Genomic DNA, 17,253 nt, shown 5'->3' with positions numbered 1-17,253 from the left:
CAGTTGAAGCAAACAAAAAACCCACAAAACTAAGCTTCATTTGATGTTCATGTTATTTTTTAAAGGGGGTGTGTGCTATTTTTAAGGGCAGAAAGATTATTTCTGTTTAAATAAAATAGTACCTCTAAGTTAAAATGATAAGAGTACTGTCATTTTACATGGCACAATAAAATACAAAGTTCTAGAAGGGAGAACTGGGTTTTAAGTACAGTAGTAACATAGTAAACAAATGGGGATGGTAGTTATTTAAGTACTGAGTAACTTTCTTATCTTTGTTTTTATAGGGTATATTCAGAAATTTTGATGATGCCTTTTTGCCAGTGCTGAAGCCCCATTTAGAACGTTTGGTTGCAGATTCACATGAAAGCACCCAGCGATGTGTTGCAGAAATTATAGCTGGTTTAATCAGAGGTTCTAAGCATTGGACATTTGAAAAGGTGATGTATTTGTACAGCACATTCCCTATTAAAGCTACATTTTCCATTTATGTAGTAAGTCTCAGTACATTAGGTCCATTTCAATTCATAGTTGATTCATTCAACAAATATTTGCTGAATTCCTAACAGAGGTGAAGAACTACTTCTATAACTGAGTACTTTGTATGAGTAAATATGCAGTGAGGAGAAGATGAATAAGTTGCTTCCAAATTGCTTGAGTATATTTTTATTATTATTTATTTATCTTGTAATATATTTTTATTGGTTTCAGAGAGGGAGAGAGAGGCAGAAACATCAATGATAAGAGAGAATCATTGACCAGCTGCCTTCTGCATGCCCCCTACTGGGGATCAAGCCCGAAACCTGGCATGTGTTTAGTTTTGTTTTTTAGATGCTCACCCACGGATATTTTTCCATTGATTTTCAGAGCAAGGGAAAGACAGAGAAATATCAAAGTTTGATACTTTATAATGTTTAGGTTGTATTTATGTAATGTTTAGAATGACATTAATAAATAATCTGTTAAAACAAAAAAAAAATTTGAATTGTTCAATTCCATATTGCTTTTGAGTATAAGTCACAACCCCTTGGTATATAGACAACATTCAATATCTTTTAAATTTTGAATTATTTGCCAACACCAGGGGAAAACCAGGATATGTCATATATAAATATTTCTTTTTCCCTTGAAAAATACGAAGGTCCTGGAATGCTGGTTCCACACTGTTGCATTGAATCTGTTGCTGGTGCTGCTCCTGGGCTTCTCCTTCATGGGGCACTTGCTAGTTCTCAGTAAACCCCTGTCCCCATCTACACACACAACACATTTGGTCTTAGAGGCACCTTGAGTTTTGACACCCTTCTTTTGAGTATCCTGCTTTTTAATTGTAAAATTTAGTTCTATATATCTGCCCTAAGGTTAGTTTCTTAGCAAAATGCACTAGGCTGAAAATAACCAGGCAAAATGTCTGCAATGCCTGAATATAAGGTAGGCCACCATTTCCTCAAAGAAAACACAAATATTGTTTTGGGCCAGCTTAATTACACATACTTTTAGGAGGCCTGTGAATGCTTCTTAATATGTTAATTTAGTTATATGTATTAACATCACTTATGAAATAAAACTTTGTTAATTTATATTATTGCCTTTTTCCTGTTCACATATCATGAAACGATTTTATTTGTTTTATTTATTTTTAAAATATGCTATTGATTTTAGAGAGTAAGGGAGGGGGGTGGCGTAGAAACATTGATACACTACCTCCTGCACACCCCCTACTGGGGATCAAGCTGGGCATGTGCCCTGACTGGGAATTGGATTGGCGACCTCTCAGTGCATGGAGTGACATTCAGCCAACTGAGACCCTGGCCATGGCTCTTATTATTACTTTTAATCAGTGCCTGGTGCTACCACTGGAAACTTTATCCCATTCCTCCCTCCCCATTCGTCCTTTTGACTCAAGTGCAGTCCATGGACATCACTTGGCAGCTTGTTAGGAAAGGAGGATCTCAGGTCCCGCCCTGATCTAATGAGTCGGTCTACATTTGATCAAGATCCCAAGGTGATTTGTATTCTCATTAAATTGTGATAAGCATCTATATATATATTTGCAATCTCTGTATGACTCAACATTTCATAAAGGCTATTGATAGTAATTCAAAACTTGGCATTTGAAGATTATACTTCAGACTTAATAAGAAATTGTTTTAATTTGTCATATTTTCCTAAAGTAGGATTCAATCAAATGACCTCAATAAGCATGAATTTTTAAGAGATTATAGTTCTTAGTCATAGAATTTTTTAAAAATTATTACTGATTTTTTAGTGAGATAAGGGAGAGAAGCATCTCTAAGAGACATCATCAATTGGCTGCCTCTTGAACACTGGGGATCAAGCCCACAACCTGTGTCCTGGCTAAGAATTGAACTGGCGATCTCTTGGTTCATGGGTCTACACTCATCCACTGAGCCACACCGGCTGGGCAAGCAGATAACATTTTCGAAATGATGGAGGTTTTTTCTCCCAGCCCGGTATGCTGTATTAGTCAAAAATGTAAAGAGAACTTCTCTTTAAGAGAAATTAAATGATTTTGTTAAGGAATCATATAAGGGGTCTTCTCTTTTCTAAATAGTGTTTTTGGAAAAACAAAGTCACATTATAGCTGAGTGTGTGATGATAATATAGTGAAGTTACTTTTCTGGATTATTTAGGTGTTCTTAGAAGTGATTTTTTTTTTTTAAAGAAATAACTTAAATACAGTATCAGTTTGTGTGTGTATATGTTTCCTGGAAAGGAGCCGAAAACAGATGTTCTGAGTGTTTTCCGTGCATTTTGTTTTGAGCAGGTGGAGAAGCTCTGGGAGCTTCTGTGCCCTCTGCTTAGGACAGCGCTGTCCAACATTACCGTGGAGACTTACAACGACTGGGGGACTTGTATAGCAACGTCCTGTGTGAGTTCTGCTTGCTTCTGTGTCTAACTGATGTATTCAAACTTTTATATCTTGTCTCAAAATCTGTGGATTCTCCTTATACTTCCTGAATCTTGAAATTTTGCTCAAAGTTGTGTCATTTTAAGATAATTGGAAATGGTTCTGTTTAGTCTTTCAAATAAGCCTGGAGTGATAACCTTAAGAGATTATCATATCCTCTCGGCCATAGTAATACATTGTTTTAGAATAGATAACAAGTCCAATCATATGTAACTTTCATGTAGTAAAAGCCAGATTATGCAAGGTTGTTGGTATTATTTTTAACACTAAATATGTCCATAACTTGTATACTCTGATTTAAAGAAAAGCCATTTAGCTAACAATTTTCTCACTGTTTATCTTTTTAACATGAGCTATGATAACATAATTTGGATTTGACTCACTTGTGACTTTTAATTCGATTTTCTTCCTCTATCCTTTTATTTATAAATATATATATTTATATTTCCAAAGTAAAAGGATCTGACTCATTTACAGCATTGTAGGACTCCTGTTTTAATCATCATTTTATATTTCAACACAGGAAAGCAGAGATCCCCGGAAACTTCATTGGCTTTTTGAGCTGCTGTTGGAATCACCATTGAGTGGTGAAGGTGGCTCCTTTGTAGATGCATGGTAAATAAAACTTACACAGTTAAGGAAAGATAGCATGTTTGTGCTTGACGTATGAATGGAAATGAACTGCCTACACTTCATAACTAGAGTTAACATTGGTTTAAACTGTGCTGGTCCACTTTTATGCAGATTTTTCTCTCCCCCCAGTAAGTATACAGTCAGTCCTCTACATCCCCAGCTTTCACATTCGAGGGTTCAACCAACCTTGGATGGAAAATACTGTTAGGAATTTTCAGATGCAGAGGGCCGGCCGTATGCATTGTTCTATGCCATTTTATATAGCGGACTTGAACATCCGAAGATTTTGGCATCCACAGGAGGGTCCTGCAGCCAATCCCTCTACACATACTGGGAGACAACTAAAATTTGGGGGAAGTCTAAAGTTACATGGGGATTTTTGACTGCTCAGGAGTTGGCACCCCTGTTCTCCGTGTTGTTTAAGGGTCAACTGTAAATCTTGTGAGATATGTGAACCATTTCCGTACGACATGATACTAAATACAGTTATTTCTCAATAGGGACAAGTAAGAGAAATGGAAGCAACCTGAGCAATTTAAATAGAAGGTAGATTCAGCCTTTGTCACTGTCAAGTCTTTTATATCAGGACTGCCTTTTGTGCTATAGTTTCTCATTGTTCATTCTTTCCCATGAGGAAAGAAGAGAATAATCTTTTGAGGGAAAATATACTTAGTGGTGTATAAGGAGCTGAGAACAAATTAGTGGATAAGAGAGAAATATAGATAGTCCCATTAACAAAGGGAATGATTATTTTTCTTAATTGGTGGGGAGAATTCTGATGCTTAGAGATTAACTCAAATAGTATTCTGGCACTAGCCAGTTTGGCTCAGGGGATAGAGTGTCGGCCTGCGGACTGAATGGTCCCAGGTTCAATTCCGGTCAAGGGCATGTACCTTGGTACATCCCCAGTCAGGGGCATTCCAGAGGCAGCTGATTGATGTTTCTCTCATTGATGTTTCTAACTTTATATCCCTCTCCCTTCCTCTCTGTAAAAAAAATCAACAAAATATATTTAAACAAGCAAAAGAAAAGATACTTTACCAAAAAAATAGTATTCTCAAATCTGTATTTCTTTTGATTATAGTAGTGGAGATGATAAGAGTATACAAAGAAAATGGTGCAGGAAATATAATAAACTCTTCATAAAGATGATGTTTTGAATTTGGAGAAATGCCTATTCAGTCTTTTGCCCATTTTTGAATTAGGTTTTGTGGTTGTTGCTGAGAAAATGAGACGGTTTTCAGTGAAACACAGGCATCATTAATCTATACCATCAGTATGTAAAGACTCTAACACAACTCTCCTGTGTTTTCATTTTAGTCGCCTCTATGTACTGCAAGGTGGCCTTGCCCAGCAAGAGTGGAGAGTGCCTGAGCTGTTGCACAGACTGTTGAAGTACTTGGAACCCAAACTCACCCAGGTTTACAAAAATGTCAGGGAAAGAATAGGGAGGTAGGTATTATTCTCTCCGTGGTATGGTATACCTCTTGAGCTCTTCTTAGTGAATTTTAATTCCTAGGAATGCATACTGGTTATGTTACTATTGAGTTTCATAGTATGCTCTTCTTCAGATTTTGTTTTTTATGGTGGTGTACACACTAGACAAGCGGCTCTGCATGTAAAATAGGGTGGCAGTGGGCTCACCAAGTCAGAGATGAAAGTCGGCACGCTCCGTGTTTATTACCTCTAGAGTTGGAGGCACAGCACAAGAGACCTTCTCTAGGACTTGTCTTGGGTGGGTTATAGCTTTTGAGCCCTAGTTTTATTGAGGATGTGGGATCTCTTCTTACGGTACCTATTTCATTTTATAGTGTGCTGACCTACATATTCATGATTGATGTTTCTTTGCCAAACACCGCGCCAACAGCATCCCCTCGCGTTCCTGAGTTTACTGCTCGCATTTTAGAGAAATTGAAGCCCCTCATGGAAGTGGATGAAGAGATTCAGAACCATGTCATGGAAGAAAATGGAATTGGTGAAGAAGATGAACGAACTCAGGGCATTAAACTCTTAAAAACTAGTGAGTGGCTAAATTAGTAGATACTCACTTAAAAAGAAAAACAGACATTTATATTTTCTTAAGGCTTTTTTCACCCTTTTAATTGTGGTAAAAAATCATTTAAGAAGTAATATAAACAATCTGTTTAGTAACATTGAAGCACTGTCAAAGTGTATGACACAGCACCACAAGACTATTCTATTATAGTTTGTGGTCCGATTATAGCGAAGACTGATTCTGGGTTTTCATTTCCAAACAGTATTGAAATGGCTGATGGCGAGTGCAGGAAGATCCTTCTCTACAGCAGTCACAGAACAACTTCAGCTGTTACCTTTGTTTTTTAAGGTAAGTTAATGGCTAAAATGAGGACTACATCCCCTTTTGACCTTCAAAGGGAATTTATATGGTTGATAGTTTTCAGACTGTGTATGATTTGGTTGTATCTTCAAAAAATAGAGTAGTCACAGGAAAATCATTAGGTGATAGTGGTTTTATATTGAAATAATCTTTTGAATATTAGATAAGATGAAACATATTTCACTAATAGTCAATTTCTAAGTAATAGTTTAAGAAAATAGCCGAAACCGGTTTGGCTCAGTGGTAGAACATCGGTCTGAGGACTGAAGGGTCCCAGGTTCGATCTGGTCAAGGGCATGTACATCGGTTGTGGGCACATCGCCGGTAGGGGGTGTTCAAGAGGTGGCTGGTCGATGTCTCTCTCTTATCGACATTCCTAGCTCTCTATCTCTTTCCCTTTCTCTCTGTAAAATCAATAAAATATATTAAAAAAAAAAAAAGAGAGAGAAAGAAAGAAAGAAAATACTGATAGCTAAAAAGAAAAGCCACAATGAAATTTTGAATATAGCTTTTTCTGAATTTTTAATACTTAATACGAATCTGAATATAAAAATGTTCAATATATTGTATTTATTTTACAGTGGTAAATGACATTATAATTGGTTTTAACAAATATCTACAGGAAGATATTTGTATGGTGACTTTGAAATTTTATTTGATGAAAGGTCTGACCTGAGGTGGTTTTAATTACTCATCTGGTCAGAGGTTGGAGGTGATAAAACTAAGATCAAAAAGAGGGCTCAGAAGGAGCCTGTCTGAGGTTTGGGTAAGGACAGTGAAAACTTGGTGAAGATGGGGCATGCAAAGAAATTTCATAATACAAGCTTTGAATCTCTCACCTAAGTTGGTATAGTCCTTAGTGTGTTAGAGAAAAATAATTTATTTTTAGAAATTAAAACTACTTTAAAAAGAAACAAGAAAATACATTTAGAGTATTTGAAAAGATACTTATTTAAGGGTTGGGGGAGACAAAAGAAGCTAGAGTGAATGTACCTTGTTTGTTAATTTGTCTTTAGGACCCTATAAGCACTTTTAAAATTAAATGGAAGGAAAGTACCTTAAAAAAGGCAAAATGAAATAAGTGAGCCTTACCTTACTGTGTATCTGGTTGGTAGGATAAGAACACAGAGCAGTGGATTTTTAAGAACACAGCAATTCATGCATGCCTTGTGGATAATATCTTTATTAATAATATTGGAATGAAGCTATTATGTGTAAGGTATAATAAAGAGCAAATGCAGTAATAATTGTCTGTAGGAACCAAGATTTTTAGCATGAGAGACAAGGGATATATAAAAATCCAAGCTGTTTAGTAAAATCCTGTAATCCTAAATTTGGAACTATCATTTTAATCTCATGACCCATTTCTATTTAGAAAATATGCTTATACCCTAGCAATGTCCACCAAAAAGGCCCAGAACCACTAATCAGCCTAATAGCATCAATACTCCGGTGTCCAGATTATACTTTCTCAGTGTCATTTCCCACTAGAAGAACCAGAGCTGCCTGAAGAAATGGCTGATTTTAGGTTTAGTCCAAGAAATGTACAGGATAACCCAGGTCATCTTGTCATACCAGAAACCCAGGATGCTACAGTTGTGTTAAAAGATGCAGGAGCCACTTTGAGCACCAGGAAGAAGGGCAACTACAGTGGATTAAAGCCATTAAATTTGTTGTGATTCAGTGCTTCATATGATACTTTAAAAAATTATTGCTCACTTTTAGAGGACAAGAGGGAATTCATTCTGAGGGGAAGAAAGCTGGTTGCCTGTGTACTAATTGGCTGTTATTTTCCAATTTTTGCCTTTGGTTTGTTTTACTCTCTAGATTGCCCCAGTGGAAAATGACAATAGCTACGATGAACTGAAAAGAGATGCGAAGTTATGTTTATCACTAATGTCTCAGGGGTTGCTTTACCCTCATCAAGTGCCTTTGGTACTTCAGGTGCTAAAACAAGTAAGAGTGAATACCAAATATATATAGATAAATCTTTTTGTTGGGATTTTGGCTTATTCTAAGAATTTCACTAAGTCAGCTGCAGTGCACACAGTACCTGATACTTGTTTTCATTTTAATTTTTCTTTTAATATGAGTGAGTTCATGTACTGACCCAAGAAAAAGACCTAGATTATGTACCTGGCTCTGTCACCAGCTTCTATGACCTTGGGAAGATCACTCAACCCCAGATATTCTGTGTACATAGAGTTAATTATTGAAGCACCTTGAATACAAAGTGCTTAATGAGGGAAAGAGGTGGTCATTTCCTTTTACCATTTCCCCCTTATGTTATTCACTTATATTTCCGAGCCTGTGGTAGAAAGACCTAAGTGAATATATATTTTCTGGTAGCACTTTTTAGTATACTGTGTGCTCAGGTTTATCCCGGGCACACATGTGCTGTATAATATAAAAATGGACATGTCGCCAAAACTGGTTTGGCTCAGTGGATAGAGCGTCGGCCTGCAGACTGAAAGGTCCCGGGTTCGATTCTGGTCAAGGGCATGTACCTTGGTTGGCATATCCCCAGTGGGGGGTGTGCAGGAGGCAGCTGATAGATGTTTATCTCTCATCGATGTTTCTGGTCTTCTATCCCTCTCCCTTCCTCTCTGTAAAAAATTAATAAAATATATATATATATTTTTAAATGGACATGTCCCCATGGTTTTCAGATTTTTAAGTTTAACACCAAAAAAATATTTTAACAGCACAATATTTTGGGTTTTTTTTTTTTGTAGTGGAATTTAGTAGTTCTCAATCTTTTTTGCTTTCAATACCCTGCTACTATGAAAAGTAAAGTAAAATAATATGCAACCCTTGAAAAAGTTAGTCATGAATTATAAATAATTCTCTCTTCTAAAATGGACTTTTATGTGTGTATTTCTCCCCTTTACCTTCCACTATTCATATATTCTGAATACATTTACCAAAATAGCTCATACAACCTTTCATTTAGAAGGAGCTGTAAGATGAGGTTGCTCTAACTATCCGCATAACATAGATAGAATTATATTGGAAGATTTTATTTGTGTGTCATTTCTATGTCTGTCACCTCATGTTCTTGTCAACACTATTTTCACTGTTTATACTTCTCTTCTGCAGACAGCAAGAAGCAGTTCTTGGCATGCTAGATACACAGTGCTGACCTACCTCCAGACCATGGTATTTTACAACCTCTTTATTTTCCTAAACAATGAAGATGCAGTTAAAGGTATCAGGTGGCTGGTCATAAGTCTTCTGGAGGATGAACAGCTGGAGGTAAAATTAAAGTTAAAGCAAATAGAAATTTAAGAAATTCAAAGGCGGCAACATCGCTCCCCTTCAGGTAGCATTTACACATTGATAAGTAGTGTTTTGTTAAAGTATAAATCACTAAAAGTAACTAATTTTAGTGTTGCCCTCCTGGATTAGTTTTGATATCCTATTCATGATTTCCTGTAATACAAACGGAAACAAACATTAGACAGTTCTTACCCTGGTTTCTGTTTGCAGTTGGGCAGGTTACGTTTGTGAACCTAAGTTCCCTTATCTATGAAATTGCTAAGTTTCCTTATCTATGAAATTGCTGGTGATAATGCTCTGTGTATCTTACTGATTTTTAAATGACTAATAGGAATGTATATGAAGGTAGTTTCAAGACAATAAAAAGTTACACATAAATGTATTATCTGGTGAATTTAGGGAAGGATTGTTGCTCCCTTTTATTTTCTTCAGTAGAATAACCAAAGGTAACTTTTGTGGTGTGATATTAATATTTTGTACAATATGATAACATTAATTTGTTGAAACAGCCTAATAGAAGAAAAGCATGTTGTGATAAATGTGGAGTAAGATGTAACTTTTCACTTTATTTTATGACTTAATGGGTTTTCCATGTAGTGGAGCACTCCCATTAAAGATACATTTTATTTGAGAGCACTAAAAATAGATTGCATCTATAGGGAACTGGGAGTGGGAATTTTTCCATTTCGCTGATGAGCCTGTTCCTTTCCCAGTCCAGCTTCTTGTGCTCTTTGAGCAGAGTTGTCTAATCCTTAGGGCACTCCCACCGCGGTGACAACAACTCCGACAGGCTTCAGTGAAAGTATTTACAGCTACCTGTAAAATTGTACAAACTTTTCCTTGTATTGTTTTTAACTAAAGAGTGGAAATGGCAAGGTAGGAACTCTGAAATCGGTGTTTACTAACTTTAAAGGTTATAGCAATTGCGTTAAAATTTACCGTTTTCTGGACCTTGTTTTAGAACATTTTTATATATTTTATATTTTCCTTCATGTAATAGGCTTAAACGTAACTGTTACCATAAATATAGCGATGACTTTTATTAAAACTATAATTTTTAAGAGATATGTTGACTAATAATTAAATATAGCTCTTACGATAATGTTGACAATTTTGTAGTAATCTAAATGAGAAGTGTTTAAAGAAAGCTTTGTAATATTTAAGGAGACTTAGCAGTAGGAAAATAATTTATAGAGAAATTTGATTTTGTATAAAATAGTTATGCATTTACCTGAATGTAGTGGCTTTTTTCAATTTTGAGGCTACAGACCCTTTGACAACCTGATAAAAATCTCTATTAAGAAGCTGCAAAGGGGCATTTACACAACTCGATACAAATGCCAGGGAAAGCCCCCACTCCAGTTCCCATACCACCCTCCAGCCTCTGATATTCTAGTAGGTTTGGGATCTCCGCTCTAATGCAAGTGATTATATCTCTACAGGTTCGAGAAATGGCTGCGACCACCTTAAGTGGTCTGTTACAGTGTAACTTCCTTACCATAGACAGTCCTATGCAGATTCATTTTGAACAACTTTGCAAAACAAAACTACCGAAGAAAAGAAAGCGAGACCCTGGTTTCGTAGGAGATACAATTCCTTCTGCAGGTAACAATACTGGTAGGAAACACAGAGTCTTTGGAGATTAACCAGGCTTATTCAAATATTTACAAGTATTTATTGAATACTGTACGTGCCCTGGGTCTGTGCTCGGTACTGGAAACAGTTTCTCTGCTCTCGAGCTTTGCATATAGAAGGCAAAACCTGGTATGTAAAAGCTGAGCCAAATCGTTACGCTTCCTTTTTCTTAACTTCAAGCCCCTGTCCACCATGTTGCATGTGTACCATATAATATTCCTACAAACATATATCACACACACACATCTTTATTAAAATACCAGAGGCCCGATGCACAAAATCTGTGCAAGAGTAGGCCTTCCTTCCCCCGGTTGCTGGCACCGGCTTTCCTCTGTCACCCAAGACCTGGGCTTCCCTCACAGCCCTGGCTTTGTCCAGAGTATGTCCGGTCTAACTAGCATATTCTGCTTTTATTATTATAGATAATGGAAATCGGAAAGCACTTTAACTTCTATTGCTAAAGAAAGAATATAGAGTCTGTAGTAAACAGACACATTGCAGTTCTGTTTGTTTTGTTTTTAAAGAACAGTTTATTGCCCTTGCTGGTGGGGCTCAGCAGTTAGAGTGTCATACCACATACCCAAGGTCAGGGGTATGATTCCCCATCAAGGGCATGTTCTTGGGTTGCAGGTTCCATCCCCGCCCCTTGCAGGTGTGCATGCAGGAAGCAACCAATTGATGTGTTTCTCTCATATCAATGTTCCTCTCTATCTTCCCCACCTCCTTCCCTCCTACTCTGTAAAAGATCAGCGGAAAAAAGTATCATCCGATGAGGATTAATAACAGAAAGAATAGTTTATTGAATTTTAGAGAAAGAGAGAGAGAGAGAGAGAGAGAGAGAGAGAGAGAGAGAGAGAGAATTATTGATGTGAGAGCATAACATCAATCAGCTGCCTCCTGCATGCCCCCTACCAGAGATTAAGCCCACAATCTGGGTTTATACCCCCACTGGAATCCAGCCAGCAACCTCTTAGGGCATGGGACAATGCCCGACCAACTGAGCCATACCAAGCCAGGGCTTGCAGTTCTCTGCTGAGTGTGTTTATATATGAATCAGTGCATTCTGAAAAGTGTGGTCTAATTTTTATTGCAGTTTGTTTTAGCATCAGGGATTATACTTTTGTATATGATATAAATAGATTTTTTTAAAGCCATTTTGTTAGTTTTAGTAAATTTAAGACACATTTGGATGTCTTGAGTTTGGCCTCAAACACAGAAATTTGCACATTGAAAATAACTAGCATAATCTAAAACTAATTTTATTTCACGGTAAAGAGGGCAATAGATTCCTATCAATATTTGCACATTACTTCTGTTGTCTTTGCAGAGTTGGTCAAACGCCATGCTGGGGTGCTAGGACTTGGTGCGTGTGTTCTTTCTAGTCCTTACGACGTTCCCACCTGGATGCCCCAGCTCCTTATGAATCTGAGTGCACATCTGAATGACCCTCAGCCTATTGAGGTAAAAGCTCCCTGTTGGTTTCCTTGCACACGCATTATCAAGAGATGCTTTGTAAAACACCATTTATACTGATAATTCCCTGCACACTCGGACCTGCTGCTTTCATACTGCCACTGCAGGACCGAGCCTGCTTATCAGTAATCATTAAAATCTTCTGTGTAAATTTTTTTATCCTTCGGTAGCAAGGAAATTACCATAACTTCTATCCTTCCCAGTCCAATGAAAGTAGTGTCAGTGTTGTCCGTATAAATGTTATACTTCTATTTTACTAGCATGTTCTATCTAGGACCTACCCAATTAGGAGCTAATATCAAACAGGAAAGCCTGGAGTGTTATTTAGTGAGCACATATGGTCCTAAATTAAACAACTCAGGAGATGAATGACTTTGTTCTTTTCAGCTTAGTAAGTAAATGTTAGGTGTATATTGAAACTGGTTTACTGATGTGTTCCAAGTTCCAACAGCTTGTCCAATAACGAGCTTGGTGGCTTTGGGCTCATTGGTTCTGTAGGTTTGGTGAGCAGTGAGATTTGAAGTCTAAAGAGTTTGTTATTTAGCTGAAGGTATCCTAAGTATACACTAGTGGTTCAGAGAGGTGAGAATAATATGTATGTGGGTTGTTCACTCGACAGATGACTGTAAAGAAGACCTTATCCAATTTCCGAAGGACGCACCATGACAACTGGCAGGAACACAAACAGCAGTTCACCGACGACCAGCTGATTGTTCTCACCGATCTCCTGGTATCACCATGCTACTATGCATAGGAGGGTAAGTCAGCAGGGCTCTGGGTTTAAAGAAGTCTGATACCCTCAGGCAAGTGTCATTGGGTCACTGACTTAGAACTAGGTGCTCCTCTAAGTTTTTTCTTTTTTGCCAATATTCTTAGGTGTCATTGTTTAGATAAAGTGTTTTTAAAATATCATTTGCATAAGTTCCCAGGGAATTTTTCCTGGATTTTCTGCTTCAGTTGTTAAGCAGACGAGTTATGTGACTGCTTTTAGATCTTTGCAAGTGAGTAGGCTTAGTAGTCTGGAAATGGTAGACAAAAAAAATCTGTTTTTTTAAATATTTTTTTTTATTGATTTCAGAGAGGAGGAAGAGGGAGATAGAGAATGATTGATTGGCTGCCTCCTGCATGTCCCACTCTGGGGATCAATCCTGCAACCCACGCATGCGCCCCAACTGGGAATCGAACTGTGACCTTCTGGTTCATAGGTCACCGCTCAACCACTGAGCCATGCCAGCTGGGGAGAGGAAAAAAAAAGTATTCTTTGTAGCCTCTTAGTGGGGCCTGGGCATTTTGGGTTGCCCCAAGGGCTCTAGGTTCTGTATTGTAGTGAGAACATTTCATCAGGATTCTTAAATATTTATTATCTATTCTTATTAAAGAGGGAGGACCCAGAAGCCTTTCTCCTGGGATAGGAAGAATAAAGAAAAACTCACTTACTGGGCTTGACTGAAATTTTTTTCTTCCCTGATACAGGTGAGTAGTCCTCACTTCAAGCTCTTTTCATCAAAAATTCCAGATCCTCAGGTACCATCTGTGGTGGCTCGCTGCTGGTTTTAACTCGCTGCCTTTGCCGAGCTCTCATCATTTTGGTGGTTTCTGTTTAGTCTCATTAGTCTGCGTTCCACAGGTTCTCAGCTGCCATTTGATTTCCTAACTTGTCCGGAACTGTTTCCAGAATATTGATCACTTTTTCTTTGAGGCATCTGACAAAATCACAGTGTCTCAGACTAGAAATAATTACCCAATATGATCATGGCATCCAAGACCAGACTGAGTCTAGGAACTCATTCAGAAACAGTTTACTTGGAATGTAGAATGCCCATCTGTAACACAGGTCCTCTCATTTCATTCATCTCAAATTATTTTGAATTCTTTCCAAATGGCTGTTGGGTTTAGATGGTAGTAGGGCTGTGGGCCATAAATCTGAAGCTTGGAGAGCCAGGAAGATGAAAGGAAGAGAGGACAGGTCTGGGACCTAGCCAAGGACCTGACGGATTGCTTGACAAGACACAAAAGTGAAGCTGGTGTCCACCACGTGCCTCCCGCAGACTGGAGTTTTGGTGCTGAAGAGAAGAGTGACTGTGGGAAAACTGGGGGTTTGGTGAATACATTTTTGATGGATTGTTGTGTGTGTATACAATGTATGATTTTGAAAATAAACATCAACAACAATAACTACCCTGACTGGTTGATTTACCTGTATTCTTCACAAATATTGTTTGACCCTCTTTTAAAATTGTTATACTTCACCTAATAGAAGATTGCTGTGTTTGCAAAAATTCTGTAATTTCTGATTTTTTTTTTTTTTTTTTGCCTGCAGAATCGTTGAGAGACTAAGAAGTCTTAATATTTAATTGACTTGTTTAATAAATGTTATATAGATGTAAAGGACTGTATAAATTGTAGAGATAGCTTTGGCAAGACTTTGTACAGATGCAACCTTTCACACATCACCATTGTGTAATTTGTAAAATTCACATGTAGCTCTTGATTATAGTGATTTTGGCTTTTGTACCAAATTGAATGCCATTTTTTGCATTTTTAAATTATTTTCTTTTCATGTTACAAAAGCTGAGGTGTGGGGTTTTGTTTGAGTTCATTTAATGTTAGAATGTCTGAATTTTTATGTGACTTTTTTTGTGTGCATCTCAATGCAAACGCCACGTTTGCCTTTGACAAGTTTATAGAGTGCAAGGTATCTTCTAGACAAAACAAAAGTAATTCACAAGTTTGTGAATGTCATCTTGCAACACACTCTGTACAGTCTTCCTTAAAGGAACACTACAGTATATTTTTTAGAATCTACTTGTTGAATGACTCAATGCAGACCTAAGCACAGCAGAGGGCCTGTTACAGATCAGCACACACAGGCATATAGTCCCTGTATAGAGTAGTGCCAAACTGACAATTTCATTGTGTAACTAGTTTAAAACCCAATAAATGAATTGTTTTTAACACCTGGCTTTTGTCTTCATTAAGTGGACAGAACAGTTCTGTAGGCAGTGACTCTATAAGTTTCCTTTGTACCCAATAGATCTTGATCCATAAATTCATGCCCCCTGACCAAAATGAGTTATCTAGGTTGGATCTGTCCACTAGAGTGGCTATTTACTTTTAAATTAAAAATTCATTTCCTCTGTCTCACTAGACCCATTTCATGTACTTATTAACCACTGGTGGCTAGTGGTTATTCTATTGAATAGCACAGATCAATATTTTCATCAGAAAGTGCTATTTGGCAGCTGATCTAGATGATTGATATGTCTAAGAACATCAGAGATTTTGTTAAAATATGAATTTAATTCAGGCCCCTAGCTAATGATATTGATGCTTTGTCCTGAGACCACACCTTGAGTAGTGAGGCTTTATATTAACCGCTTCAGCTTTTTCTAAGCTATATGAAACAATGCAATGTTGCTGAAGTGGAACTTTAAAAAAAATTAGGATACTGAATCTACAGTGTTCCTGGTTTTGCAGATTTTCTTTTTTCTTTTTTTTTTTTTTTTTTTTTTTTTTTTTTTTACAAGTAAGGCTGTGTTCTTAACACTTGGCTGGTATATTTGATAGACAAAATTATAGTAGCTTTGCTGATCGAACTTTGGTAGTTTCTGATTTCCTCTTCTAGGTCTCTGGAATCCTTTACTACCATGTTTCTCCAAAAATAAGACATCCTCCGAAAATAAGACCCACTTACAGGTTTCCTTCTGAGTGAAATATAAGGCATCCCCCGAAAATAAGGCCCCCCCTAGGCTAAACAGAGATTTGGTCCACTGATTCTGAAAGAAATGGACTCACAAGAAATTCACCAGGAAATTCAGAAATTGGATTGTTATGATGATGTTCCAGAAGATGATGACATGATTGTCATTGAATAAATGAGTAAATACTTGATACTGTAGGATTCACAGTTTGTCTGGTTTGTGTTGACAACTACCGTACTACCGTACCGTATACAGGTAATTTCCTTTATTTTCATTTAACAATAAATGTGTACCGTATTCTTCTTCATGGAAAAATAAGATATCCCCTGAAAATAAGACCTAGCGCATCTTTGGGAGCAAAAATTAATATAAGACACTGTCTTATTTTCGGGGAAACAGGGTAGCTGTAAATTTGTTTCTTCCACAGTAACAGATAATTTCTCCCATGGTGTAGCTGCTACTTGCCAGCCCAAACCTGTCATCTCCTGGCATGGCTGAGCAGGGATATAACTTCGGAGTTTCACTCACTACTGTCTTTTTTTTTCCTTTTGGTTATTTCTAGGGCCCAGGGTCACCGCTGCTGACAACCTACATTTGAACTGCTTCATTGCATGTGTTTGAGAGAGGGATATTACATAGGAATTAATGGGAAATTTGCCTTTAGAAATAAATTCACTTCTAAACCAAATTCTGTGAGCAGTCAACTCCTGGGCTGAATGTCCACAAGTTATCCAGCCTTTTTATTTATGATGAAAGCACAGGGGAACTGGGAAAAGATAAGTTCTATGCATAAGTCAAGTTCTTTGGTACTTGGTACCAAACAGTTTAGCCACAATAGGATTTCAACAGCATATTCACTTGAACTGAGTTTTCTGGCATCAGGATGAAAGGGCATTCAAAGAACATTCTCATTTCTAAATACCACCCACCACCACCACCACCCCCGCCAGGTTAGAAAAGCAGTAAGATCCCTGTCACCCAGAATAGGATGTTACTTGAAGGCTCAGACTAAAAAGAAGCCTGTGAGTTCATTGTTTTGGGCGTATGGACTCTAGAGGAACGAGGATGGTAGTTTTGGGTTTGGGTTCTTCACTAAACTGCCTAGCTGCATGCCTGCGACCATTGCTTTCTATGATTTTTAACATTCATGTCCATGGCTGCTTGTCTTGGTTATTTGCATGGGTAGTTTTGCTGTGTTTTTTTTTTTTTTTTTTTTTTTTTGTGTGTGTGTGTGTGTGTGTGTTGTATGT

At 37.4% G+C, this 17,253-nt stretch overlaps 1 protein-coding gene across 2 annotated transcripts in view; it reads left to right on the top strand.

The window, feature by feature from the left end:
- Positions 1–15,257, top strand: part of PSME4 (proteasome activator subunit 4) — an 85,460-nt gene extending 70,203 nt beyond the window's left edge. Inside the window, exons 36-47 of one of the 2 annotated variants that reach the window (XM_084900798.1) lie at positions 285–437; positions 2,783–2,887; positions 3,450–3,541; positions 4,880–5,011; positions 5,371–5,579; positions 5,818–5,903; positions 7,743–7,871; positions 9,015–9,170; positions 10,637–10,799; positions 12,157–12,290; positions 12,922–13,060; positions 13,776–15,257. In XM_084900798.1, coding sequence (XP_084756924.1) covers positions 285–437; positions 2,783–2,887; positions 3,450–3,541; positions 4,880–5,011; positions 5,371–5,579; positions 5,818–5,903; positions 7,743–7,871; positions 9,015–9,170; positions 10,637–10,799; positions 12,157–12,290; positions 12,922–13,056 — 1,494 coding nt within the window. In that variant the 3' untranslated portion in view covers positions 13,057–13,060; positions 13,776–15,257. Of the gene's footprint in view, positions 1–284; positions 438–2,782; positions 2,888–3,449; positions 3,542–4,879; positions 5,012–5,370; positions 5,580–5,817; positions 5,904–7,742; positions 7,872–9,014; positions 9,171–10,636; positions 10,800–12,156; positions 12,291–12,921; positions 13,061–13,681 lie in introns of both variants that reach the window. The other variant, XM_084900799.1, reaches the window with a different exon arrangement.
- Positions 15,258–17,253: the final 1,996 nt, after the last annotated feature.

Source organism: Pipistrellus hanaki (assembly GCF_964339955.1).
Source record: "Pipistrellus hanaki genome assembly, chromosome: 12".
Classification (NCBI taxonomy): Eukaryota; Metazoa; Chordata; class Mammalia; order Chiroptera; family Vespertilionidae; genus Pipistrellus; species Pipistrellus hanaki.
This window is presented reverse-complemented; position numbering and strand designations above follow the sequence as displayed.